The 26,375-nt window shown below is 46.4% G+C and overlaps 1 protein-coding gene across 1 annotated transcript in view; it reads left to right on the forward strand.

Moving 5' to 3' along the window:
* The first annotated feature begins 248 nt into the window (after positions 1-248).
* The window catches only part of snd1 (staphylococcal nuclease and tudor domain containing 1), a 166,735-nt gene continuing 140,608 nt past the window's right edge, over positions 249-26,375 (forward strand). Inside the window, exons 1-10 of the mRNA XM_053414676.1 lie at positions 249-494; positions 3,776-3,925; positions 4,733-4,853; positions 5,351-5,432; positions 9,468-9,628; positions 11,010-11,101; positions 11,680-11,838; positions 11,940-12,046; positions 12,445-12,535; positions 18,363-18,467. Coding sequence (XP_053270651.1) covers positions 420-494; positions 3,776-3,925; positions 4,733-4,853; positions 5,351-5,432; positions 9,468-9,628; positions 11,010-11,101; positions 11,680-11,838; positions 11,940-12,046; positions 12,445-12,535; positions 18,363-18,467 — 1,143 coding nt within the window. The 5' untranslated portion in view covers positions 249-419. The remainder of the gene's footprint in view (positions 495-3,775; positions 3,926-4,732; positions 4,854-5,350; positions 5,433-9,467; positions 9,629-11,009; positions 11,102-11,679; positions 11,839-11,939; positions 12,047-12,444; positions 12,536-18,362; positions 18,468-26,375) is intronic.

Genomic DNA, 26,375 nt, shown 5'->3' on the forward strand with positions numbered 1-26,375 from the left:
CTAAAACTTAAGAAATCTTAAAAAGCGGTTAATTCCCAGGCAGGTTCTGCAGCTCACACTCATTAAGTATCGACGAGTGAGGGAAGCCCAGATATCCGAGGGGCCATGAAAGCAGCGTGAGCCGGGTTAACGCTATGCTGACGTGTCGCAGCTCCTGCTCCGGAAGTCTTTATTTCAATTTTCCTACGCGCTCGTGAAGCGGCGCCGTTCACTCCCATTCATTTCGGCCCCTCGGACCCGGAAGCGCTCGCACTGCTGTGTGTACGCATGGCAGAGCGTGTTTCCGGTATAACGTGTGTGTTGATCGGTGCTCAGCCCTTTTTCCCCCTCGGCTTCCCGTAGAACAGTCACTCACTTCAGGGTCCCTGCTCCCTCACCTGGTCACCCCCTCAACGGCGTTACTCCTCTACCCGGCGGACATGGCATCTGTTTCGGCACCAGCTCAGGCGGCCCCCTCTCCGTCTGCTCATCTGCAGCGGGGGATCGTGAAGATGGTAGGAAACCATGAGCATGTAGTGGGGACACACACACAGCCAGTTAGCTTCGTTAGCCTGGGGGGTTGTGGAGGTGGGGGTGCAATGGAGGCTAAAGTAACTTCCTCTGAGCTAACGTGGTGATTTAAATCCACTTTTGGGCTGAAAGCAGGAGTTGACACCGGGTCTCGAACAACTGTCAGTGAACGGTCAGCTCACCCGGCAGCATGTTGGCTAACCCCGGGCTAGCTAGCCTGCTACTGACATAGCTCCCCTGCTAATGAGCTGGATTGACATTAGCACACGTGAGCTATCCTGATATCCTGCCAGTGGCAACCTAAACTGACAGTTTGACAGGAAGTCCGACGAGCCCAGTGTTCCCAGAGCCACTTTATTCCCATTTACAAACAGTTCAAACTAGCCGGACACTCATGTCAGGCAGGGATTCGGCTAGTGCAACGTCAACAGATGTTCAGGTTCCCAGGCTAGCATGCTATCTAGCTGTTAGCAGCCACTTCTCCTGCAACTTGTGTGAACAAAGTTTTTGAGTCTGAGGCGTCGCGGAGTTAATTGGATTTTTACAACGTTCACGCAAAACGGAATCAATCAAATCATTGAATTGATTTAAAGCTTGTTGCAAATCAGCGCTTAGCCACCTAGCCTGAAAGCTAACATTGTATACTTTTATCCCCCCTTAGACTTTCACCCCCGTTGGGACTTATTTAAAACGTTGGTTGTTGTGATTTCTGAAATCGTGGAAGTCCAGTGTGTCATGGTGGAGCTGGTTAATGTGTGTCAGAGCTTCCCAGTCGCTGGCTGGGTTTCCTCCGTGTGCAGAGCGACCACAGGAAACTGACACGTAGCTCCCAGCTCTCTTCCCCCCCTATAATCTCCCACTCGTGTTGGCTGGGCTGCAGCCTCTGCTCCTGTTACTTCACCTTCCCTCCAGGCAAACTCGATCAGACCCCAGGGAAAGGTCATCTTCACCCTCCTAGATAGAGCAAGCACACACACTGTGTCTATGTTGTATGCATTTGCACGGTTACCTGGTTTAACCTGTGGAAGTCGTCGTCCCCCCCCCCCCCCCCCCCCTGTCTGACATGAGACGGCCCCAAGCTGTCACTTTAAAGAAGTACTGTGCTAATGGAGATACTGACAATACAACTCGTTTAAGTGAGAGGTGACTGAAAGACACAAGTAACAGAGTATGGAAGCCAAATATATATATACACACAGATTTAAAGATAAATAACTGAAGCTATGCAAAGCTAAGCTTTGGACTAACAGCCTTTAATAATATGGTTCAGCAGACATACGTGTATTTAGAACAGTACAAGAGTGAAACAAAAAAATACAAGACTAGAGATATCAAAACACAAATCAAATATAGATAAGCTTAAGCATTAACTTGTGATATGGTAAATGCGTCGGTCGCTCATATTTCGTCATATCTGAGAGGAGTTGTTAAAGGTGCCTTCAGGGAACTCCACTGAACATAGTTGACACAGGGAAACTCTATTCTCCCAATGCACAGCCTTTCCCCCACAAAATCAATATTTATCTGCAAGTTCTGTTTGTAGAATCAGATTTTTCTATGAACTGATTTGCTTAAATAAGACTTTAACATTATTTTTAAATCCCAGTTTAACACATTGAAATGCACAGATTTAAATCAGTTATCTTGTTTTACACGTAGGGCTCCAACAACAATATCCACCATTACCACAATGTTAATTTCATCAACAGCAATATCAGAAAAGTCCAATCAATAAATCAACCAATCAATCAGCACAGTGAGGAGGAATAACACAGAATTGATCTACCTCAGATTTGAAATCTCTGCTCCTAAAGAAGAGTTTAAACTCACAACCTTCACTCAGCGGGGAAAAATCTGTCTTGAAACTTAGATAACAATGTGACATTTATTGTTATATTATCAATATCGACTTAAACAAAAATATTTATCCGTTATATAACTTTTGGCCACATCGCTCGGGCCTCAGTTGTGTTACATTGTGTCTCTCATGCTCCAATCTACTCAACGCACCCAACCACACTCGTCTCCAGGCATTTGAAGATGGGCTGTTTTTAGAAGTGTGCGAGCTGCTGTAAACAGGTTGACATCGGTGTCCTCCCTGGAGAAAGATGTGTGCGTGTGAATAGGTCACTCTCTTGTGGGTTTATCACCAAAGGAGCTGAGGGGTTTGTGAAGATCATTAAAAGTGTATCTTTAGTGCACTGAAGTCAGAGTTTAATATGATTGTGCAGATTGAATCTTTGCTTTCTCCAGGATTTTAAATGATTTTGCGCACAATGTAAATAATCTTGTAATGTAGTAGAACCCACATCTAATTCAGTCATATGTGTGCCTCGAGAAACGTGAGCATGGTGTCCCGCAAAGCCTTGTGGTACATTCCAAGTTGAACGTGGCCGTTTTGTAAACACAGAAAGGGGGGGGGGGGGGTAGTGCCTCTTTTTCTTTTCCCATGCCTAGTTGGCATTTAAAAGACCCAGGAACCTTCCTGCTGAGCTCTACACTAGTGGGAACCCAGTCAGTCAGTGGGTAACGGTGCTGATATGATGGAGGAGTTTATCTTGTCCACATCTTAGATCAACAGCCCTCAGTGATGCTCCCTGCAGACACTCTGGAGAGTCCGCAGATAAAAGGTGTTTGCTCAGATTCGTGTAAATGCCACGGTTGTCAAACCCAAGAGTAGGTTATCTATTTTTTTTTGTGTGTTGTATTTAGCCGTGCTATCAGTTGGCGTGATCGCGTTTGAATGACAGACTGTCACCACAGCAACGTCTGGCAGAAGTTTGTTTCCGTCTCCACGGCTGTAAGAGTTTCGAGCTGTTTTCCTGCTTCGCCCTCAAAGCCTCAGCTAATTTGAAGCTAACATCTACACAAGAGTTAGGGGCTTAAAGTGATCCTCTCTATATTTACCTATTTATTTTCCTGCTGGGCTTGTTTGTGTTACACCAGATTCAGATCAATCCAGCAGGACCCACCCTCAGTGCTTATCAGACTGACTCTTGTCACAATGTAAATGCAGATATAACACTTTACTAAATGCCCCAGAGTGTGTGTGTGTGTGTGTGTGTGTTCGCTGAGAAGATAAAAACTGAAAGCCACCTCTGGCTTCCCCCTCTAACACAGGAGAGGTGCTGTGGTCATGTATCTGCTCCTGGTGTATTGCATAATCATTTTTGTGTTTAAAAGATATGATCCACATTTAGCTGATTTGAAACTCAGGCTAGTATCTCCTCCAGCTGACAAGTTTTTCTTCCTGTCATCTCTCCAGGTCTTGTCGGGCTGTGCTATCATTGTGCGGGGCCAGCCTCGAGGCGGCCCGCCCCCAGAGCGGCAGATCAATCTCAGTAATATCCGAGCGGGGCCCATGGCCCGCCGAGCCGCTCAGGGCCAGCCCGACACCAAGGACACTCCCGATGAGGTGAGTCCCTGTTTGTTTGTTTGTTTGTTTGTTTGTTTATATTTGTGTGTGTGTTTGGCAAAGGCAGAACAAGGTCCTACTAAGTAGCGACCCCCCCCAGCACACACTCTGATATTTCCAATGTGGTGGGGAAAGCTGATGTGTACGTCCTCGTTTTTTACTGTCACATGACTTTTCCATCCTCTTTAATTAAGCAGTTGTACCATAATTAAGTATGAATATGTATTCAGACCATGTTTGTTTGATTAACTATGAAGTCTTAAGATAAACATGTCGGCTCTCAGTTCAACTTGAGGCTTTGAGATATCGCTCTTGTAATTTGACATTTTCTTATCAGTTTATTCAAGGCAGCCAAATGTGACTTATCTCCTTATTGGGGGGGGGGGATTGATTAACATCTGCACGACTTGACTGTCTGCTGTTTATGTTTTTTGAATACTTTTTCCAATTAGGCTTTGACAGATGGTCACGGCGCTTTATTTTTATCAGATGAGAAAATAAAGATAATTCCATTTAAACTGGCTGACAGGAATACTTTGCTTTGACGGAGATAATATCACATTGAAAAAGCACTGAAGCTTTTCCCCAACATGATCATCACGCTGCTAATTATCGCATTAATGGGAACTTATTTTTTTTCACCACGCACAATACACATCTCAAATGAAGGATTGCGTTTGTCACAACAACAATGTGTCTCTGCTTAGTTGTTTAATTCTGCTGCTGCTGATGAGTCAAACTGCACCATTAACTCCTGATGGGATCATGATGTGGGAGTCCGCATTAATATTCCTGTCTGTGTTGCAGCCGTGGGCCTTTCAAGCCAGAGAGTTCCTGCGGAAGAAGCTTATCGGCAAAGAAGTTTGCTTCACAGTGGAAATCAAGACCGCACAGGGCAGAGAGTACGGCATGGTCTACCTGGGGAGAGGTGAGTCCACTGTCATGCTGCATTTCTCTGTCTGAGCCTGACCTGAACTTGACTGGTCTGTTTTATGGGTCTGAAACCCGACCCCCAGTAAATAAGCTGCCCTGAATTGCGTTACCCTGTAGCCAAGGTCTTTAGTTATTGGTTGCTTTCTCAAAAACTGGCCCTGAAGTATGTCCACAAACATCATGGATGAGAAATGCAGATGTTGTGTTTCCTTTATTCGTGTTAGTCAGTGCTTATGTTAGTAGGACTGACTTCAACTTACTTAAATAATATGTCACATTGGCAGATCTCTGGGTTTTGAGATTACTATCAAGATACTGACTGTTTGCAAAAAGGGATTTCATGATTAGCTTCTTCCCCTCAAATTAGCTGACCTGAAGTACTTGCCGTGTAATTCTAACCGTATTGTTAATATGGTAATAATACACTTTAAAATGATATAAACTGAAATGATAATAAAATAATGATGACTCCTTTTCTCTGCCCTCATTAAGACACAACAGGCGAGAACCTCGCTGAGTCTTTGGTGAACGAGGGCCTCGCCACAGTCCGCAGGGAAGGAATCCGAGGGAACAAGTGAGTTGTTCTTTGTCTGAGCTTCATTCTCTCTGCTACTATCTGTGGAAAGGCTTCACATGCCGACTGAAGTACACCAGTATTATGACCTTTTTAGAGATTAGAACAAAATTGTGCTGACTTGGGAGATCTTGTTGTCAGAAATCAGATTTTGAGGTTTGCATAAGGTTTGTTTTAATGCTGTAATAACACAGTTGACATGACTTAGTCCGTGGGGTTTGAATTCATTTTAGACGTCAAAGCTTGTTTTGTTTCCTCAGAAATTAGGAGGAAGTCACTGTCAGCAACTTGATCTAATCTCCTGCTTGCAAAAGCTTACAGCAGCACAACACTTAATAAGCTGTGGCGGGAGATAATATATGTTTTCAGCTGGGGCACTGTAGAGAATTGAGATAAAGCCCATGTGTCCCAGATGGGGGCAGTATTACCCTGCTGCTGCTGCTGGCGCTTCAACAACAAGGTCCCTCTGAAGCACTTCTCTGCCACATTGCCCTTAAGAGCTAATCCCCTGAATGCACTCACACACCCAGCGCTCTATATGACTCTATAAGTGCTGCATAGCCCCCCCAGTGGCAGCGTTTGCACATTACACACATTACAAGCAATTTGACTCTTGCTGCTACATTTGTATCCTCCAACGTGAACAGAGACGATGGGAATATTGTGCCACTAATGACCCATTTCGAGCATCCTGTGCACCGGCCCAGAACAAGTGGTAATGTAAACGATGCTTTAAGAGTAAGTGGGCATCAGTTATTCAAAGGGGGGGAGGCCCATTACTCAGTGAGGACTTCAGGCAGCAGTTTGTCCCCCGACGATTCCAAGCCTCCAATATCATTACCCCTCGTGACTGGTGAAGCTGATCCCACCAACTGTTATGTCGTGGTAATTACGTGGGCGACGATAACGATGATGGCTTCGAACAGTGCCGTTAAACAGGTGCTCCAAAACGGACGGTGACTCGGGGAAAGCGGTCAGCCCACCGACGCGTTCAAGAGCCGGGGCCAGTGTTGAGCCGTGTAGCAGAGCAGGCTGAGGCCCAGATGTTTCTGGGCTGGTTCCCCTTGGATTTTGTTTTAGAGCAAAAACAGGAACAAACAGGAAGTGACTCACAAATCTTGACTTCAACGTCACACTTTGAAAGCGCCACAGTTTCCAGGAGACGTGAAGTTTGAAAGAATTGTGATGTTTTTTTCTGTCTCCAGAAGAAGTGAAAAGACAGATTTTTACATTCATCAGTCTTCTGACTTTGTCCCTGACCTGGTGTCTGTTAATCAGACTGCTTTTCAATCAGAGAACTCCACTGATGGGGGGTTAAACTCTGAAAATCGTCGGATGCCACTTTTCCTTTGACGAATTCGACAAAAATCACAGACAGCCTGGTTTCAACAGAGGAGACGCATTTACATGGACATGAACTGTGCTCTCTAACTCCACCGTTTGAGCCATTTTAATCCAGAGAAGTGCTGATATAGAGGTGTAGGCGTCTCGAGGGATGAGCTGCTCTCGTTTGGGCATTGCCGCTTATTAAACTGCTGGACACTTCCGGAGAGGCTGAATGAGAGAACGCAAACGTCTGAGTCAGTTGCTCTGCACACTGTCAGCCTTTTGTACTTTGAGTTCCCTACTGAAATGTCCAGAAAACGACAGTGAGTGAGAACACAGCAGGAAGAGGTGTAACTGCCGATGCCACGTCAGATCCGGTCTCCTGCTGCTCCCGCCTGGTCCCACCCCTCACACAAATGTTTTCCTGTTGTCGTGAATGTGTCGGACCCGAACAATGTCCTGCTGCATTCTTCATATGTGAAAGACAAACTCCAGGTGCAATGTCAACAACATTGCGCCTGGAGTTTGTGTTTGAAAGACCCTCAGGAGTGGAACCTCTCCAGTCCAGATCCACATCGACTTCCTGCACCATTTCCACACTGTACAAAGTTAACTGGGAGCTGTAAAACCGGTTCAACTGTTTGTATCTATTTCAAGTGCTTGACTTTGCACACGGGAGCCCCATGCAGATGAAAGATTTAGCCTTCAGCGTGTTCGCATATACGAGAAGTGTAAAGATTCCTTCCTCCTCGTCTCGCTCAGTTATTGCACTTTCTTACCCGTCAATATCTGTTTTGATTCGAAGCGAGTTATGTCGGTTGGAGGGATTTGCCGACATATTGAAAGAAACCAGTCGGCTCGGAGACATGGATAAGTTCACTATCATCTGCCTCCACACATGGATTTATTTCTGTATCTAAATCAATCTCTGCTTCTGGGTTTCTTTCCATTTATTTCCGTGGCTTTACAATGTCTGCTTTCCTTGATTGCATTGTTGGCGCCTCTCACTCTGCTCTTTGTAGCCCTCTGTTATTGTCTCGCACTCAAATTCTAAGAAGCTTAAACACAATTGACTTCTTACAGAAAGTTTGGCTATTGTCGCTCAGTAAGCAAGAAACTGTTTATTAGTTAAATCAGCATAAAGGAAAAGGAAGGTGAGCTCGAGGCCATTTTGGAGATGTGTCCAAAGCCCAGCAGGGAAATCGGCTGTAACGCAGGTTGTGCGTTTTGTGTTGCTGTTTTCAGACATGAACCCCAAGCAGCAGAAGATTGTGTTCACGACAACAGGAAAGGGCAGGAGGCAGAACACAATGTATATATTCTACTGTGGAAATTACGTTTTTGTGTTTTCAACATATCACCGCTGGTTTTGTATTTTGTTGTCCTACACATTCTTTGGCATCTTCTCCATGCATTGTGTTTCTTTTTCAACCTGAGATATTTGTTAGAAGTGTCACCATCACTCCCAGTCGCTCGCTCGCTCGGGGCTGCTTTCATTCTCTGGACATTTTACTGGAGGGAAAACTTCTGGAAAAGTAATGTAGCAACTGACTCGGACATTTCCATTCTCACATGCAGCCCCTGTGAAAATGTTTGGGATTCAGTGCATTTCTGAATGTTATCAGTGTGTGGCATTTTAATTGAGCCCCACTTTGTTTCATCACCAAAGTGTAAAAACATATTTTTTGGCAGCCAGATGTAGAAATATTCATTTCATTCACTTCCACATCTCGCGTCAACATCGCCCCCCCCCCCCCCCCCCCCCCCCCCCACATCAAGCGGGTAGAATTCACTTCTGGTGGCCGTTTGAAGTTCTGAATAATTCAAGTTGAACAAGGGCCCTCGGAAAGCATCAGGCGGCACCGTGCAGAGAGCCAGCGTGGACGCGATAGTGGCGTTTGTAGCCAGCTTTGTGATTTCCTGTTTGAAGAACTGAGATGGATCTCTTTAAGCGGTTATAATCTGATCATCTGGTTTGCCTCTCCAGCAACACTGTGGTTCGTTCAGGAGCAGCACTTAGTTCAACAAAGCCGGAGTCTTGCAGCTCTTTTTAAGGAGCACTTAAGTACGTTTAAGTTTAGATCCCCTGACACCTCAGCCGCACAGAGGAGCTCAGACCGCTGCTGTACCGTGACCAATCCAACACGACAGATGTTTATGTTTCGCTTTGCCCACAAGACGTTGTGTAATTCTTGTATTTGCGTATTGGAACAGGGCTTCTGTAGACCATGTGAAACAGAGCATGTTAAAGTTAACAGGGGCTGCGACCCCGCAATCAAAACCTTCTCTGCTCGTTAGACTCGGCGCACATCCCCTTTTGTGACTGGGGTGAAATTAACTGCAACCTGTTAACAGGCCGAGCTAACTGTGTTATTGTTGGAGTGGGTTGTTAAAGGCGCTTTTATGACACTCAGAGACTCTGTTACAGAACTGTGACCTCGTTATGAGCGGCGTTTCAACTGGAACTAGTGCAGCGTCAGTGCAGCTGTGTTCATTAATGGCATTTTCGTTTTTTCCAAAGCGTCTGTGGTTTAAGTTTCTGTATCAGTTTCGCTTGGCTGCAATAAAATGTTCAACTTGAAAAAAAAAGTTGGTTGAAAAACAGAAGCAAAACGGTAGAGAGAGCAACGTACCGATCGAACCGTAGAGTTTCAATGTGGTGTTTCTTTTATTGTGTCTTTAACTTCCCCTCTTCATTTGTGTGAACAGTCCAGACCAGGCCAGACTGTGTGAATGCGAGGACCAGGCAAAGTCTGCCAAGAAGGGCCAGTGGAGCGAGGGCGGCGGCTTGCACACCATCCGGGACATGAAATACACCATAGAGAATCCCCGCAACTTCGTCGACTCCTTGCATCAGAAACCTATTAACGGTAAGGGAGTGGTCTATACACTGAAAACACAAACGCCCACATAAAAGTAGGCACAATATTACATAAGCCTATTTCCTACAAAAGCCAAATATCTGAAATCCAGTTATTTCCCTGAAGTTTATTCACTCTAAACTTCCAGGCATGTACTGGTTCAGGCAGTATCTCCGTTCGCTGGCTCATTCCCCCAGTCCCTCCTCTCTGACCTACAAGAGGTGAAACATGCCGATCAATTCATTTCCAGACGACCGTCGTTAACAGGAGCTCAGCTCATTTCACTACCCTCTAATTGAATGGGAAAGTGAACAGGGCAGGGCCTCGTTTTTGTCCTCTCCATTCCTTTATTTCTTGTCCTTACCATTCATGAGAGACCATCAGGGTTGTTTCTGAATTGAAGGCAGCAGTCCAAGAGGTTTTAAAAAGTCCGGTGAGTTGCTGCGACAAGCTGAATACCAATATATCTCACATCTGCCTATGCAGGCGCACACACAGACACGCACACAAAAGAGCGCACACACATGCACACACACAAGGTGTACACAGAAAGCAACAGGTGAGTGATATGCTTTCCGGGACAAATACAATGTCTTTCAGAAGCTTTTCAAGAGAAATGACCTTGCCTCAAATTTTTATATGCTGCATATGACACTGTCAGAACTTTAAAGTGACAGGCCACCAAAATAATTCATCTTTAATAGGCTTGAAAGGTGGCGGTCGAATAAGAAGTGTATTAGCCGTATTATCCTGGGCTCACAATTAGGGTCAATAGGTTTTTCATGTTATTAAGGTGATAGTCACAAATGAGTCCAGAGTTTGAAGTTGAAATGAACCCCTGTAACCTGTTTGACCTCTGATTGGTCTCTACTTTGTGACTGGATAGTCGTCGTCCAATCGGGTTCAGCTGTAGTTCCCAGCGACCCCTTCTAGCCCCACACTAGTGAGTGTTTGCTGAAGAGACGTCTTGGTTGAATTGGATCACACCGTCTCCCAAGGAGGCCGTAACATTCTCCACTTTGAGAAGCTCCAGCAAACGATCCTCTAGGAGAAAAAACACTCAAGTGTCACTGTTCAGTCGGACGATCACAGGTATCATTCTTTTGAGGTCAACGAGCGTCATGTGAAAAGAGAACACATGCTCTGACATTCTTCCCAGGTCCAAGGACCATTAGAACAAATCCATTCAGGGTATGATTAGTCGGGCCTGTCTGACATTCGCCGAAAGTGTTGTTGTGTTTCACCCCGGACGCCTGATCTCTCAACCCCCGCCTGACATTTTCCGCCATAGCACATGTAAACAAGTGTTATATTAGAGCTTGATTTCTCTGTTGCTCTTCTTCTCCTTCCTCCGTCACTGCTTAATTCTGTTGTCCTTCCTCCCCTGCAGCCATCATCGAGCATGTGCGTGACGGCAGTGTTGTTCGTGCCTTGCTGCTCCCCGACCACTACCTGGTCACCGTCATGCTGTCTGGAGTTAAGGTAACAACCGAACCTGGATCTAGTCAAGTTGCCTCAGTAACGAGAAGGAAGTTAACACAAATGAACGCACCGTCCCTTCTCTAAGTCCGTGTTTGTCCTCGCTGTGTCATGTCCGCCCCCTCTAAATCCCCCCCCCATCCGTCTCTTTCACCGAGTCCGGCTCCGCCGATGGATCATTCACGATAACCAATCCGTTTCATCTCCCACTTGAAGATATTACATCCATTTCAAGGTGTTCTTTTTCCCTCGTTGTTCAAAAAGCTCGCCTGTTGTGTTTATCTGTCTGGCGGTTTGCCACGCTCAAAGGGAGAATACAGATAGGATGTAAAGCGAGGTGACACTTAAAAGAGGATAACGGTCGTACAAAGAAAGAGCAGATCATATCAAAAGTGCAAAGTGTGTGCATGAAAACCTCAGAACAAAGGGTTGACTCATGGGAATCGACAAATTGCATGCTGGTCTTGCAGTGGTTCTCATAATCTGTTTAAGGACTTAATTTAGTATTTAACAATGCTTGTAAAAATCCCTATTGATTGAGTATTATTGTGTTGATGTTTGTGTAATTCTTCTGTCTCCAGTGTCCCTCGTTCAGGCGGGAACCGGAGGGCGGGGAGACACCAGAGCCGTTCGCAGCAGAGGCCAGATTCTTCACCGAGTCCCGGCTCCTGCAGAGAGACGTTCAGATCGTCCTGGAGAGCTGCCCCAACCAGATCATACTGGGCACCATCCTTCACCCGGTAGGCGGCAGGAATCGTCGATCGGCTGTGGCGGCTCGGTCTAAATTCTTCCCCTGTCCACTGATCTTTTATATCTGTCCCTGTCATTGTTTTTCTTCCAGAACGGGAACATCACAGAGCTCCTGCTGAAGGAAGGGTTCGCCCGCTGCGTGGACTGGTCCATGGCCGTTTACACCCAGGGAGCCGAGAAACTCCGAGCTGCCGAACGGTGTGTGGCTGCAGCAGAGCTATTAGCTGCTCACTGAAAACTTTATCTTTGTTAGGTCCCTTTTTTTTATAGAATATTTGAAAAGCCTATTTTACATTTTTTCACCTTCTGGAAATGGCAAGAACTGATGAATACTTAGAGAACATGCAGATTCTGGAGATATTGGAAGTACTTGTGGAAATTAGAAAGTCAATGTGCAGTGACAGATTTATGCCACCACTACTCGAAATGAACAATATCCATTCTGCTGAAGTGAAACTTTCTCTTCTGTAGCACTTTTCCAGCCTCAGGAATAATGTTTTCAACACCTGATTAAGCTCTTTTATGTTCCTAATATATGGCTAATGGTGGGGACTACGACTGCCGGTGATGTTAATGTGAGTTTTGTTCTTGGCCAGGTCTGCTAAAGAGCGCAAGGTCCGCATCTGGAAGGACTACGTGGCGCCCACAGCCAACTTGGACCTGAAGGACAGACAATTTGTAGCCAAGGTGAGGTAGTTTTTATTATGTGTGTCTCATTAGAGAAGGTGCTGGTCTGTACTGGTCTGAATCGCTACAGTTCAAACGTATTTTGACACCGAGCTGAGTTTGCATCGGTTGATTTGTTTGTGGCCATATCACAATATCCTCCCTGATCACCACATAATGATTTTTTAAATTGGTCAAATCTCCCCACACAGCTGCGCTCGTTCATTCAGCCCCTCCTGGCTCGCTCGCTCGCTCTTATTCTCCCTCCCAGTCTCTCTCTACTGCTTGTGCCGACACACACATGCAAACACGGACACATCTGCCAAGTCAGACTAGGTGAAAACAACCCTAATTTGGTTTTCGCACACACAAATGACACATAATTATTTGCGTACAGAGAGGGGAGGACGCATTTTAATACCTGGTGTAAACAGGCAAACAAACCGTCCACTTGGGATCAGATCTATCAGGACATGGCCTTTGCTTCCATTGAAGTCCTCACTAGAGGCGTCACAGACAAACAGCTGGAGTAAAGCATCAAACTTTCAACAACGACATGCAGACATTATACAATACGACCAAGACCCGGCATTAGTGCCAAAGGGAAGCCGGTCGTTTGCTTCCACTTCTCGATGTCTACCGCAGTATTTCAAATTTTCTCCTGAGCACTGCAGCAAAAAAGTAGAGCCACTTTGCGCCCTCTAATGAATTATATCCTCCCGACACCTCTTATTTTCACATTTGCAGCCCCCACGACTGAATAAAAAGAAAAATCCCTTCGCTAAAGGTAAGAAGAGGAATGCTTAACAGAAACCTCGAAGCACTCCCCAGTCAAATTAGGGCCAAATCGCTGGCGTATGCTGTCGCGGTGGCACAGAACGACCCCTAACAGCCGAGAACTGGAGATATTAGCTTTGGAGTATATTGGCCAGAGCCCTCGGGGGGGAAAGGAAGTGTCCTAATATCAAGTACAGGGGAGTGCACTTCCTCCAAGATGTCAGCATGCATTAGGTCAAATGCAGTGAGATGGACTCCTCGATACATCTCGGTAATACAGTCTAACCTTATTGTCACGGCGAGATGACACATTATGAGTTTCAGATCCGCTGCTTTAACGTAGTAAAAGCAACTGCAGCCTTAAAACATCGGCTTTGTGTTTTTTAATCTGGTCTCCACTGGGTTTCCCCTCCACCCGTCCACCCTGCATTTTCTCTATATTTCTCTAGGAATGTTTAAAAAAAAGAGTAAAGTTTAATATCCCTAAAGTTTTTCTTTTGTCTGCGTTGGCTCCCTCCAGACCCTGAACTTTTAAGACCCTGACAAATTCATGGCTAGCCGCGGGGTAACATAAAAGGTGTTGCTTTGGCAATCTGCTTACAGAATGAATTTGATAAACCGCGCACACATAAAGAAGCAACTGCATGTATATGTTTTTTCCTGAGTCAGAGGGAAGGGGCTAGAGAAAGGATAAAACATTTACATTATCAGTGTGAGCTGCTCTCAGATCTCTCTGAACCCCCCCCTTCAGTAAAAGAAGGCTTGATGTGGGGGAGGGGGGGTGAGGGAGAGTATTTGGCGGTGCATGAAAAAGAAGCTGCAGAATAAAAGGTAGAGGGTTAAAGAAGAAACTGAAAGTGTGAGTTTGTACTAGGAGACTTAAGGGATGAAGGATGAAAAGACACGATAAGTAAGAGTCAGAAGAAAAAAAAAAAGAAGCCTAATCAAGATCCCTGCGACTGCGCATGTCCTGTTGATGCCCCCAGTTAAACTTTGATGCTCTTTCTTGATCTCCTTACAACTTTTCTGTCCTGTATTCCCGTTGCAACTTTACTCCCCCCTGAAAGAGCCACAGAGGAGGCTCGCTGTCCCTCAGCTGCTGCTTCATTCATTGGTTTGTTTTCAGGGGGACGCCACACTTCAGTATTCTAACTTACCATTAACTTAAAAGAACATAAATGAGATCTGAGGCCCCGTCCAGAGTTATTCAACCACGAGTGGACCGCGCCCTAATGTGTCCCGAGATCCGATCCCTCTGCCCACATCCGTGTCCAGGTCTGAGACTCAGGTTCTCCGAGAGTTTGAGAAGTTTTCCGAAGGCCTCTGAAGTGACCGCAGCACCCCAGGTCTCCAAAAACTTTTCCTTTTTAAAAAGTCACCGTCACCTGAGATGGAAAATATCTTGCTGACCCTGCAAATGGTTGAGTTGCTTCGGAGCTAAGTAGATATCGGACAGGCCTGTCCCCCCCCCCCCCCCCCCCCCCCCCCCGTGCTCGTCCATGTGACATTTGCCGCTACCTAATAGTGCATTGCACGGGCTCTCAGGGGGACACGTCTATCCATCAGTCCCATCATCATACACTCCTCGCCTCTCCTCGTCCACTCCGCTTTTCACTTCTTGTTATCTGAGTGACGGGTAGAGTGGAGAGCCGAACCAGGCCCAATCCCCACCAGTCAATCCTGCTGACGCATCTTTCGTTCTGACTGTCTCGCCCCTCTCTCCTCCCGTCTCTGCGGGGAATGGAGATGTGGATGTAGGCCAGGTCCCAATAGTCTTCCTCTCCCCTCTTCTTCTCTCCTCCTCCTCCCTTCCCCTCCCCTGGGTAACCATCAACCTGCGAGGTGATGGATAAAAGGTGACGTGGTGTAAACCTCTTCACCAGCCTCTCATCACTAGCTTTTGTTGCTGCTGCACAGAATCCATCCAAAAATGATGGCATCTTGAGAATGATGATTGTTTTGCAGTATAGAAGATGTTGTGAAACCTACAAAAATTCACTGGTGGATGGCGTCTTGTGGTGTGTTTCTACATGCTTGAATTATTGGTTTTATCTTGTTGCCAAATTATGGATTATGTGAAATAATCTGCACAAAACTGCCAGTCTCAAAATCGGTCACACTGTCCCTCTGTCTGGACGAGGTTGAGATGTTCTCTTACCATTTTCTCTTTCCCTAGTTAAAATGAGTCAAGTGAAAAGGCAGAAGTTAAAAAAGGTTCTGTAGATTAGATGGTTTGTACCTGTCCCAGGACGGTGTCCCTCTTCAGCATAACACCCTCATCATCCTCGTTTTTTCCACCTCCTCCAGTGGCTAGATTTCAGCTTGAGGTGTTTATCATAGCATCAAACACACCACTAGTTTGTGTGACGCCATGTAATTTGGGTGAGAAATCCTGTCCACTGGCACCGAGGCTGAATCGCTGCCATAGGTGTTGCTCTTTGAAGGAGTTGATCTGACGTGAGTAATGAGTAAGTCCTGGCTAAGCCCGCGCTTGGCCCCGTGGTTAGAACCAACTTAATGGATTCGGCTGACAACCCAAACATTCCCCCGTCGGTCGCCAAGAATCCTCCTCGTGCCCATGACTGATCTTGGCCACTGCAGATGTCATGTCGGCCGTGGCCAGAGGGTGGCAGTAGATCCCCACCTCTGGAGTGTGAGCTCAGACCAGTGAGTCACGCCGCTCGTCTGGTCGTCTCCTCCGTCTGCCCCGGCCCTCGTGGCAGCTACTCTGCTCAGACTTCTTGCTCTATTTATCTGTTTTACCTCTTCCCTTCTTTTTTGTGTGTGCGTTGTCTCGGGCTCCGGTGATATTTGCCGAGAGATTACGCCGCCTCTCTGGCTCGCTCCATCTTCCTGTGTGTGTGTGTTGGTCCTGTCCTCCTGCGCCTTCGCCTCCTCCGGCTCATAATTAGCCAGTAAACGCTGAGCCATTTTCCTCCGCTCCTGCCACATTCCCTCTCTTGCACTTTACTTACTCGGGCAGGCCACAAAACGACCTTGTTACAGTGTGAATTTGTGTAGGCTGGTGTGCATGCATGCCCCCCCCATCCCCTCGCACTTACTCATTACACCCTCCTCCCCCCCTCCTGCTCCCTATGTCTCTGTATCCCTCCCACTCAGCTCAGTGATTAGTATATGATGTATTTTGGCTGCAGTAGTGGGCAGCCTATTTAGCATGTGGGCCGGTCTAATTTCTGTTCTCTGGTGGCCAGCGCTATGGCGGTCTGATTTGTTTTCACGGAGTAATGAATCTCCCAAAGAGCCTAATACACCTGGATTTGTGTCTGTCGCAAACAAACACCCACGATCACATGGGTTCGAACTCAATATAAAAAAAAGAATGATATTTGTTTGTGGTTTTTGGTTTTTCCATCACCCACAGTCGGCCGCAAAATAAAAAAACACCGCCCACACAGGCCCTGAAACACGGCTCAGACCTGCAGCTCTCACTTTCAGGACTCGAGCTTGAGCACAGCCTACATAGCAACTGCAGCCCGAGTGATGATAAGGCCATTTAATACGCGCGTGGGTGGCAACATGTGTAGGGCGATTGATTTCCCAGTCTCTTGCATGCAGCCTACTTAAAGGCTCTGGGATTGGATGCCTCCTTCATCTCGGCCACATTATACCCCCAATCTGTCTTTTTCTACTAGGGAGGGCACAGCCACATACTGATGCACATACTGAGCAGAGCCTCGGCCGAGTCACTGCTAATTGTCCTTTGTTTTCTTTATTGACAATATCTCACTTCACTAAACACAACTCAACTCATCAACCCTCTAACCGAATATGAAAATATAGTGTTTATTTTGAAAAATGTATTTTCGATGCTGTTTAAACAGCAATAGGCATTTACTTTATTATCCTTTTTATAAAACAAAATTACCAAAACCCCCCCAGATCAATGAAAATAGTAAATAAATAGAAGAGGAATGTACAGGCTGATAATAAGACAGTGTATAAACTAGTTGGGAGACAATCCAGAAAGTTATTTAAGTTTGAAAACACAAAATTGGTTTGGAAAGAAACAGAAAACAACCTAACAGCAAAAGGGGGATATTCATGAATTTAGTCCATAAAATGTGGTTGTCACTTTCATATGTGACCATAACTTTATAAATCTATTAATTTGTGTACTTGCTGGAAATGTAGCGTTCATTTCTGAGGACGCACACAACTTGTGCAACAAACGCACGCAGGATATGCAAAGTATTCTTTGTACAAACATGCACACGTAGTTAAAAGCGACTGTGTCTCTGTCCTAAGTCACCAGCTGCAGCGTCTCAACATCCAGCTGCATCCTCCTGAGCTCTACCTGTGTTGGCTGCTAACCTTTTTGACGCACCGAAAAATAACATTTAAATGCCAATCATAAATTTGTGTGTCTTTGCTTACACTTGTAAAGGTCGCCGGAGCAGAGTGCTGGCAGCCAGCTGTTGGACAGAGGGCCGTGTAACGCTCTATCAGTCCGTCTTTAACGGGATGTTTGTGTTGTAGAGCTTTCTCTTTGCACTCTGTCTCCTTCCTTCCTTCGCTCTCCCCTCTCCCTCCCTCCCTTCCTCCCTCCCTCCCTCCCTCCCCAGTGGTGCCAATCCCCCAGATAGCGAAACGTCCTCCCTCTGTCCTCCAAAACCCCGCTGGGACGACTCGGCTCGCTTACTTGCTCAGTCACTCAAGGATCACTCTTTCTTACCTCGCTCTCCCTGTCCTGTGCTCGTGACGGCACACGATCTGCACTGTCACTCTCCCTCCTCCTTTTTGAATAGAGCTCTTCCTCTCCATTTGTCCTTTACCTGCTCCTTCACTTCCCATCTTTCTTTCAGTCCGTCTGCTCACTCACTCAACAAAATGCAATGCAAGTCCTTTTTTTTTTATCCCAACACTCCTCCAACCCAAAGGGGGGGGGAGGGGGGATGTATACCTGCCAAAGATTTACAGGTTTTTTGGACCCTGAAGTTACTTTCAACCTGGTTTACATGTTCTTATTATGACGATTGTATTTCCCAAAACTCCTTCCTCCTGCTTTTACCGTAACCACCCCCCTCTCTCCTTTGTTCCTCTGTCCCTGTAGGTGATGCAGGTGGTAAACGCTGACGCCATGGTGGTGAAGCTCAACTCCGGGGAATACAAGACCATCCACCTGTCCAGCATCCGGCCCCCAAGGATTGAGGGAGAGGTACAAACAAACCTGTGTTTCTGTCCCTGTGTGTTTGTCAGTACACAGCTTTGCACAGTGTGTGTGTGTGTGTGTTTGTGAGAACAGGTGACTGATTGCCGTCATGTGGCAGGGCTTGTGGGCAGCCAGGTAATTAGAGCCACAGCAGAGACGGCCGGTGTCGTCTCCGTCTTTCTGACAGAGTTGCTCCATTTCAAGTCGAACACAAGCTGTTTACATCTCCCTGTTTTCATCCATCTTCCTCTCTCTCTGCTCCATATTCACGCCCTCTCTCCTCTTCCCCTCGCGCATCAGTCTTTCCTCTCCCCGTCTCTAAATGACCGTGGGAATCGCTTTGACCACTTGGTGGCGCCCCAGTAGTTGGGGCACATGCAAACACAGCGAGACACTTGCACACACCCAGTGGTTGCAGCACTGCAGAGAGGGGAGGCAGATCGATTTTCTTTTTTCTTCTTCCTCCCTCTCCCCTCTACACTCGTTTTCTCAGAAAGCCTGTGAAAACACACATATATACACACACACACACACATATATATAGAGGTAGCAGGAGAGACGTATATTTATTGAAACACGTAGATAGTGTCTGGGGAGACAGAGCTGCAGCGACACAGAAGTCGACTGCTCTGCACGTCACTGTCTCTCCATCACTCACCTCACTTCCCAGCTCCTTATCAAGGAGTGTATCGGTGGGAATAAAACCCTGTTTCTCCAAGTGAGAACGATTATTCAACCAAGAGATTTCATTTCATAAAAAAAGCAGAGATCAGTTTTTTTATTCCTCACATTACCGGTGGTGTCCGACTCCTCTAAACTGCTGTCGTTTTGTAGATAAGAGGCTCAGGATGTGTGGAAATGTCACACCCATTAATTAGAAAGTTTCAGTGTCACAACAGCGAGTGAGTGTTTTTGTTTCTGTTGGAGGGAGAGTTAAATCTTTCAAATGAAACCCTTCTCTCCCTTTTGTTTAATGTGTCTGCTGCTGTTTGACAACCGTTCCTCTACCCGACACTGTTTACTGTTAACTCCACTCATACACAAGTCATGTCTCATGCCCCCCCCCCCCGTTCAAAGAGGGAGTAAAGAGGGGGGTAGATTGCAGAATGTTTGAAACGGCCCTTTATTTATTTTTCTACTTTGATTGCTTTTGTTTTATTGACTCCCTCGCTGCTTCTTTGGCATTTTTGTGGTTGACTTTTTTCTCATCTTTTACTCCTTTTTATTGGAGTCGAGTTTAGTTTTTATTCTCTCCGTCCCTGTCCCTGTCTCTACAGTGGTGCCGTAAGTGCCTTGCATCATTGAGCTGCTTCCCCTCTTCTCCACCACAGTTTCTCTTGGTGGGGACACTGCGGTCAGATTGTTGACCTGCGCCCCCTCATATGCGTTGATCTCCCCCTTCGCTCTCTGTGGCTATAACAAAACATCTCTCCATTTTGTCTTGGACATCGTGTAAGTCACTTGCCTTCCATGCAACTTGGCGTTGGCCCTGATCGACTAAAAGCTCACACATTTCAGTGTCTTTCCAAGTTCTACATGTCTGGTATTTGAGAAATAATGTCTAGTTGATTTCTGCACATTTGCATCTTATTAGAAACTTTAACACAATTTAAAGGGAGCTTTAAATGTTCCTCTTGATGTTGCACATGGTCTCTTTCTGACATATGTGGCGGCTGGCAGGAAAAGTTCCAGAAAATGTCTGCAGCACCTGACTTGGACATATCTCTCTGTCAAATTTCAGAAAAATGTTTGGACATCAGTGAATGTCTGGAAACAACTCTACTCTCCTTTCCTGTTTTCTTCTTTTCGCCTTACTTTGAATTCCATCTTACATTTGACTTCTCTCTCTCTCTCTCTCTCTCTCTCTCTCTCTCTCTCTCTCTCTCTCTCCTATTTCCTCCTCTGTCGTTCAGCGCCCGACTCATTTCTGTCTCCGCCTGCACCAGATGCTTCGGCAGTGTGTGTTCTGTGCTTCATTAAACTGTCGTATGTTGCAGGGAGCCGGTGAGAGCGGGCCCAGATGTGTGTGCCTGTGTGATATTGCACTGGTGTGACGTTGCCACAGTGTTGTACTGCTGAGGGTTCATAAGCATTCGATCAGGGACACAGTTGTCGTTGTTGGGCTTCTCAGGTTGGATTTGAATCCGAGCTTTCAATTTGTGGTTGAAGTGGAGACGTTTGGCTTTGATTTAAAGGTTTTACCAAAAATATTGCATTAACTGCTGAGGGATTAAACCCCCCTGTCATACATTGTCCCTCTATTTTCAGATTCCACAGTGAGATTTAGGAGATTAGACATTGTGTGTCTCTGCTCGCTGCAGGCGGGGACTGCTGGAGGACAGTGTGTGTGTGTGTGTGTGTTTTCTTTTCCAGAGGTGCTGTTATATGACAAACTGTTGCTGCGTTTTGAATTTAATAAGGGTTGTTCGTGGTGCTGCTGCCGGTGTTGTTTTGTTAGCTAGTTATTTCTGTCTGTGAGCTAAAGAGCCGCCTGCCTGTCTGTACTGCTGTTGGCTCAGCTTTGAGTGTTGTCGCTATGGCAGCGATGCAGAGTAGTGATGGCTTCACTGAGGCTGAGACGAGCCCTCGGACTGAGAGGCTGAAACAAACTCCTCCGACAGAGAAGCACCGGAATGTCTCTGATAACTTAACTAAATATTTTCATATATATTCATGTATGAGAGTTTTATGCTCCGTCTCCTTTTCCAGCCGGCCCGTCTGCTGGAACACTAAATTAGGGAGGTGAGCTGTTTCCTTGGTGGAGCCCGGGAACTTAATTTCATGCCCCGTCCACACGACTTTACAGAAGCAGATATGGCAGCTCACGTTGTGTTGGTGCCAGCGATTGTGGACATTGTAATCTGTCAATTTCCACTCGTGTTACTGTCGCTTGAACTATGTTGAAAGTCCAATTTATTGTGTAGCAACTTCAACAATGGATGCTCACCTGCCAAAGTATTTCCAAAGAACAGCAATTAGGAGATATGGCTAAAAGCTGTGGGTAGTTATTTTTCTCCACCTTCCAGCCACCTTATTCTGTTTATTCTATATCTACCTCAACCATTACATATAATAATGTGGACAAATTAAGGAAAAGATTAAGTCACAAACAAAGAAGGGAGGTGGGGGGGGGGGGGGGGGGGGGGGGGGCAGATCATTCTAACCTTTAGGTGAGTGAGACGTTACAGCAGGTATCGCTCTGCCAGAAGCTCTACACACACAGACACAAACACACACAAACTGACATCACGTTGGCTCACATTGTCACGAGTGAGCTGGCTTCCTGCTTACAGCATCAGATGGACAGACACAAAGACGTAGTCACGGTTAACAGCGCAGCTTACACATACACACACACACACACACACACGCATGCATATATATGCACACAAAAACATTACCACACACAAGAAAGAGAATGACATGCTTGGTTAAGCTGCATTAGCCTATGTCAGGAATCATCTCGGAAATTGCTGTCAGCGTGTGCACAAACATGGATTACACAGACATGCTGTGTGTGTGTGTGTGTAGAGATACTCCAAATGTGTACATGTTAACACTGTAACCTTGTGCACCTCCAAGGAGAGAGAACAAACTCAAATTATACGTGTGTGTGTGTTAAGCCGTTTTCAGACAGGACCTACGGGCAAAACCCGGAGAATTTGATATGGTGTCTGCCTTTCACACGTGCACATCACAGCGGGAGGTTCTCTGCACAGCATCAAATCCTCCACGTGGTTCATGCGAGAGGTGGAGGAGTCGGGTGCAGCAGACGGAGGCAGGAAGTGACGTGTTAGCTCCGCTGCAGAGATCACGTGATCATCTTTACAGCACCTTGACGCCATCTTGAGCTCATATCAACACAAACTCTGTTGTCTTCTACGTGGATGACACCGTATTCTCACCCTGAGATACTCGTTTTTATTAATTTTGTCTTTTAATATTTGTGTCGTGTGTTAGAAGCGCCTCCTCCGGAGAAAATAGGGAGGAATAGCAGAGTCCAGTATATGTCTGACAGCAGCTTTACATCCTCTGTGGGTCTGCAGGGACTTTCTTGTGCCAGTTGTCATTATTATCCCTGTCTGCCCGTGTGGCATTTGACCGTGTGCGTTCTGCAAGCAAGGCCGTTTGTGTTAGTTTGTGTGTGGGTGTGTCCGGGTGTGCGCACTGTGGTGAGGAGCCCAGATGCAATGTCCCAGTGCACTGATGAACTGTGACAGTTCCTGCCAAGCCCCCTCCCTCCCTCCACCACCTCTGGTTCCTTTTAGTCCTCTAGCACCACACAGCACCACACCCCCCCTCCCCTCTCCCCTCTCACGACTACACCAATAGTGCTCAGAATGACAGATTGGCTGACCAATGGTGTCTGGCTGCAACAAAACACAGGGCATGAATTTCCTCACTTGCACTCCCGTCCTCCTCCTCCTCATTTTGGTTTCACCCTCCCACCCCCCGATGGCATATATTCATTTGTTATTTTCAGCTTGGGAGCTGGAGTCAGACTTCCTCCCTGCCCCCCCCCCCTGTCTCTCTCGTGTAGAGGACAAACCCCCACTAGTGGGTAGAGGTGTCTCTGCCACTAAGTCGCTCACTAGAGGCATTTTACAGAGGTGAAAATGTTCCAAAAAATGTTGTTGTTTAGAGCACATCGACAAAGACTGAGCTTTATCGCTATCGAGTCTTCTACGAGTCCGGCTCTTGTAGACGTATTGTATGTATTCTCACTCGGACACTTCCTGGACCTTTCACTGGAGGGTTGACCGGAAAAGTTCGTTTAAAATGTCTGGAGCAACTGACTAGGACATTTGTGTCCTCAGGAAAACGTCTTGACTTCAGTGCAGGTCCGAAAGTTGCCTCACACACACTCACTGCTTTGACGACGTGCACGTGTTGAGTGTGTGTGTCTCTCTTCATGCATTGTAATGCGTCCGTGTGCTTATGTGGTTTAAGTAGGGTTCAGGACAGTGCTGATGGAGCACAACCAGAGGTCAACCCGCTGTCCTTTTATATAAGGCAACACAATGGCCGTGTCTCATCGCCACTCTATTCCATACAGCCCTGCCTACTCGTCTAACCTCTGTGTGTGTCTCTGTGTGTGTGTGTGTGTGTGTTGACTTTGTGGATGATTTAGTCTCACAGTACATCTTTCATCCTTCTGCCGCTGCCTCCCATAAATCATCCGTCTCTCCACCCACCTCTCTTTTCTTCTGTCTCCCTCTTATTTTTACTTTCACATTAGCTGGTTTATTCCTGGAGTGGAACATTGCACATTGATTAGCATTTCTGTAAATATAACCGTTTCCAGCGCAGGTCTGATAAGTCGGTGGGTAGAATATTTTTTTTTTCTTCCAATTTCCACATCTTCATACCTGAGGAGGAAGTGCATCCGATTCCGTGGACGAGTCTGGAAGGCATGTCACAAAACAAATCAAGGCAGATTGTTTTTGTAGTGGCACCGCTGCTGCGATTTCACATTATTTCAAACAATCCCTTTAAACCTGCTCAGTTCTGTTGCTGTTGTCGGCGCATTGGTAATGAATCCACAAGTGCAGCCAAGACATCAAGGGTTCCAAAAAAAGAGCAGGTAGAATATAGAAATAGAGAATGAGTTGTAATATAAGTGAAGCTTGTCGGGTAATTATCCGCTGTAGTGTGACACCGGATGTTTCCCTTTTGTAATTGTCAGAGCTGAAACATGATGGTTACACAACTGTTCCCGGTCTCTCTCCCCCTCCCCTCCCCCATTTCTCTGTCTCTTCTCTCCCCTCTTTTCCGTTCACCTCTCCTCATCCCCTTTTTCCCCGGCTCACCCCAACCATTCCAGGCAGATGGCCGCCCACATTGAGTGTCTGCTTCGGCTGGAGGTTTCTTTCCAGTTAATGAGGGAGTTGTTTCCCCTCATGAACTGTCCTTGCTCGTTGTGGGAACTGTTGAGTTTCTCTGTGATTGTCAAGGTCTCGACCTTCTTTGTCAAGTGCCTCGAGATAATGTCCATTTGGATTTGGCATTATACAAATAAGATTGAATTAAAGATGAAGACATTATCCAAATCCTGTTAAACAGAAAATACCAAGCAAATAACGTCTAGGAGAAATAGACGAAAGGAAACAAATTGCTTAGGATGTAAAAAGAGGAGCCATAGATGTGGAAGAAGATTCCAGAGACTTTGTTGATAAGGGCCAAAATCAAACAAACAAAATCAGGACTCACATTTGCATGCAATATGACTGTTGACATACAATTCAAACATAAATCAGAGGGGTTAGTTTTACAATAACCAAATATTAACATAGAAAAAACCCATCTGCTCTTTCCTGTGTTTGTGCTGCTGAGATATTGTATCCAGTCACCCTCCTCCTCCTCCTCCGCAAAGATTTCCACATCCTCCAAATCTTATGTCTGGCCATGTGTGTGCCCTCAGCGTGGCCTCAGCCCGGCATCATGACATCCTCCGACCTCAGATTTTGGTGCAGGATGACAAGGGAGGGGGGGGGGGGGTGGGGGGGTCATCCCTTCTGCATGACTCATTTGCACGCCACTGGCTGGGCAGGGCGGATTGGTAGCCAGTATCCCTTCTCACCACTGGCTGAATATATATATATTTTTGGCTCGGTTTGCCCCGTTTGGCTGTCACTGTCGAAGAAGCAAGGACTTGGCTTGCCCGTGTTTGTGTTACTGCAGGAGATGAAGTTAGTCAAGGGGCTTAAATTGGGAGATGAGGTCACTGCTGCTTCCAAGGGATGAAGGTTGCAGAGGTATCTAGAGCACCGTGTACACTCCCACCTGTTTGAGCTCAACTTGAAAAGGAGGTTTTGGGGCTGTAGATAAATTCAGTATGTTCCTCATGCAGATGATCCGTGGAGTTGGAGTGGAGATTTAGTTTTGCAGACGGCTCTGCAGTTCGTCTCACACCGTGTCACCATGTCTGTCTGCAGGGCCAGTCTGACCGTCTGTCTCTTCCAACAATTATAAACACAACGCTGCACATTCGAGCACCACACAGTGCAGCTGCCTTGCTCAGACAGCCAATTTGATGCTTTACCACACATTTTATTTTCCTATGACATCCTCATTAATGACAGCAGGATCATAACAAGGGGGGGCTTCCACCTGTCACAGCTGTCCCAGTCAGTTTTACCTGCACCAATTGAGAGGCTGTTTGCTCCTCATCCTGCTGCAGGTTGATTTCATTCTGAAATACTGGTTCGCTCTCGAGTCACTTAGCAATGACTTATTTGTATTCTGCCATATGAGCGATTTATTCTGAAATTGTAATTTGATTTTGTATTGTAGTACGACAACCAGCAATATCCTTCATGCTCTTGCTTCGGGAAATGCGTGCACTTTCCGCTCCCTCCCTCCCTCCCTCCCTCCCTCTTTCTTTTCTTGTGCCGTCTCCCTCTCTCCACTCCCAACCCTCTGCAGCTATTCCATGTTTATGCATGCACAATTAATGTCGTTAGGCGCATAATACTAAACGCACAAGACTCTGAGTGCTCTCGGACATGGACACGTCATTGTTTTGCAGCTTTTTACACAGGAAAAATACTAATGATTCGGTTAAATGCAAAAGTAGGTAATGCTGCACAGTCCCCAAGCACCAGGGAGCGTGATGTGCTCCTGAGTCATGATTTCACCCTTGGAAGTTCCAGAAGCTGCAACTGCTTCCAGCGGTAGCATCCACACATTCGCAGCCCGGCCCCCCCCGCAGCCCTGCGACACTGTACAATCCAGCTAGCGTCATGCCTCTGCAATAGTCAAAGATGATTCCTGAGCTTCAACGGGTAATTTGGAACGAAGGGAATTTACCCCAAATAGAACAGAACTCCCCCCGAGGATAGTGAGAGCAAACTGTTGTTATCGGGTCACGGTTGAGACATAGCAGTGACTCTCTCCTCTTGTGTGTAACCTTCC

This window comes from Pleuronectes platessa, chromosome 22, assembly GCF_947347685.1.
Source record: "Pleuronectes platessa chromosome 22, fPlePla1.1, whole genome shotgun sequence".
Taxonomy (NCBI): domain Eukaryota; kingdom Metazoa; phylum Chordata; class Actinopteri; order Pleuronectiformes; family Pleuronectidae; genus Pleuronectes; species Pleuronectes platessa.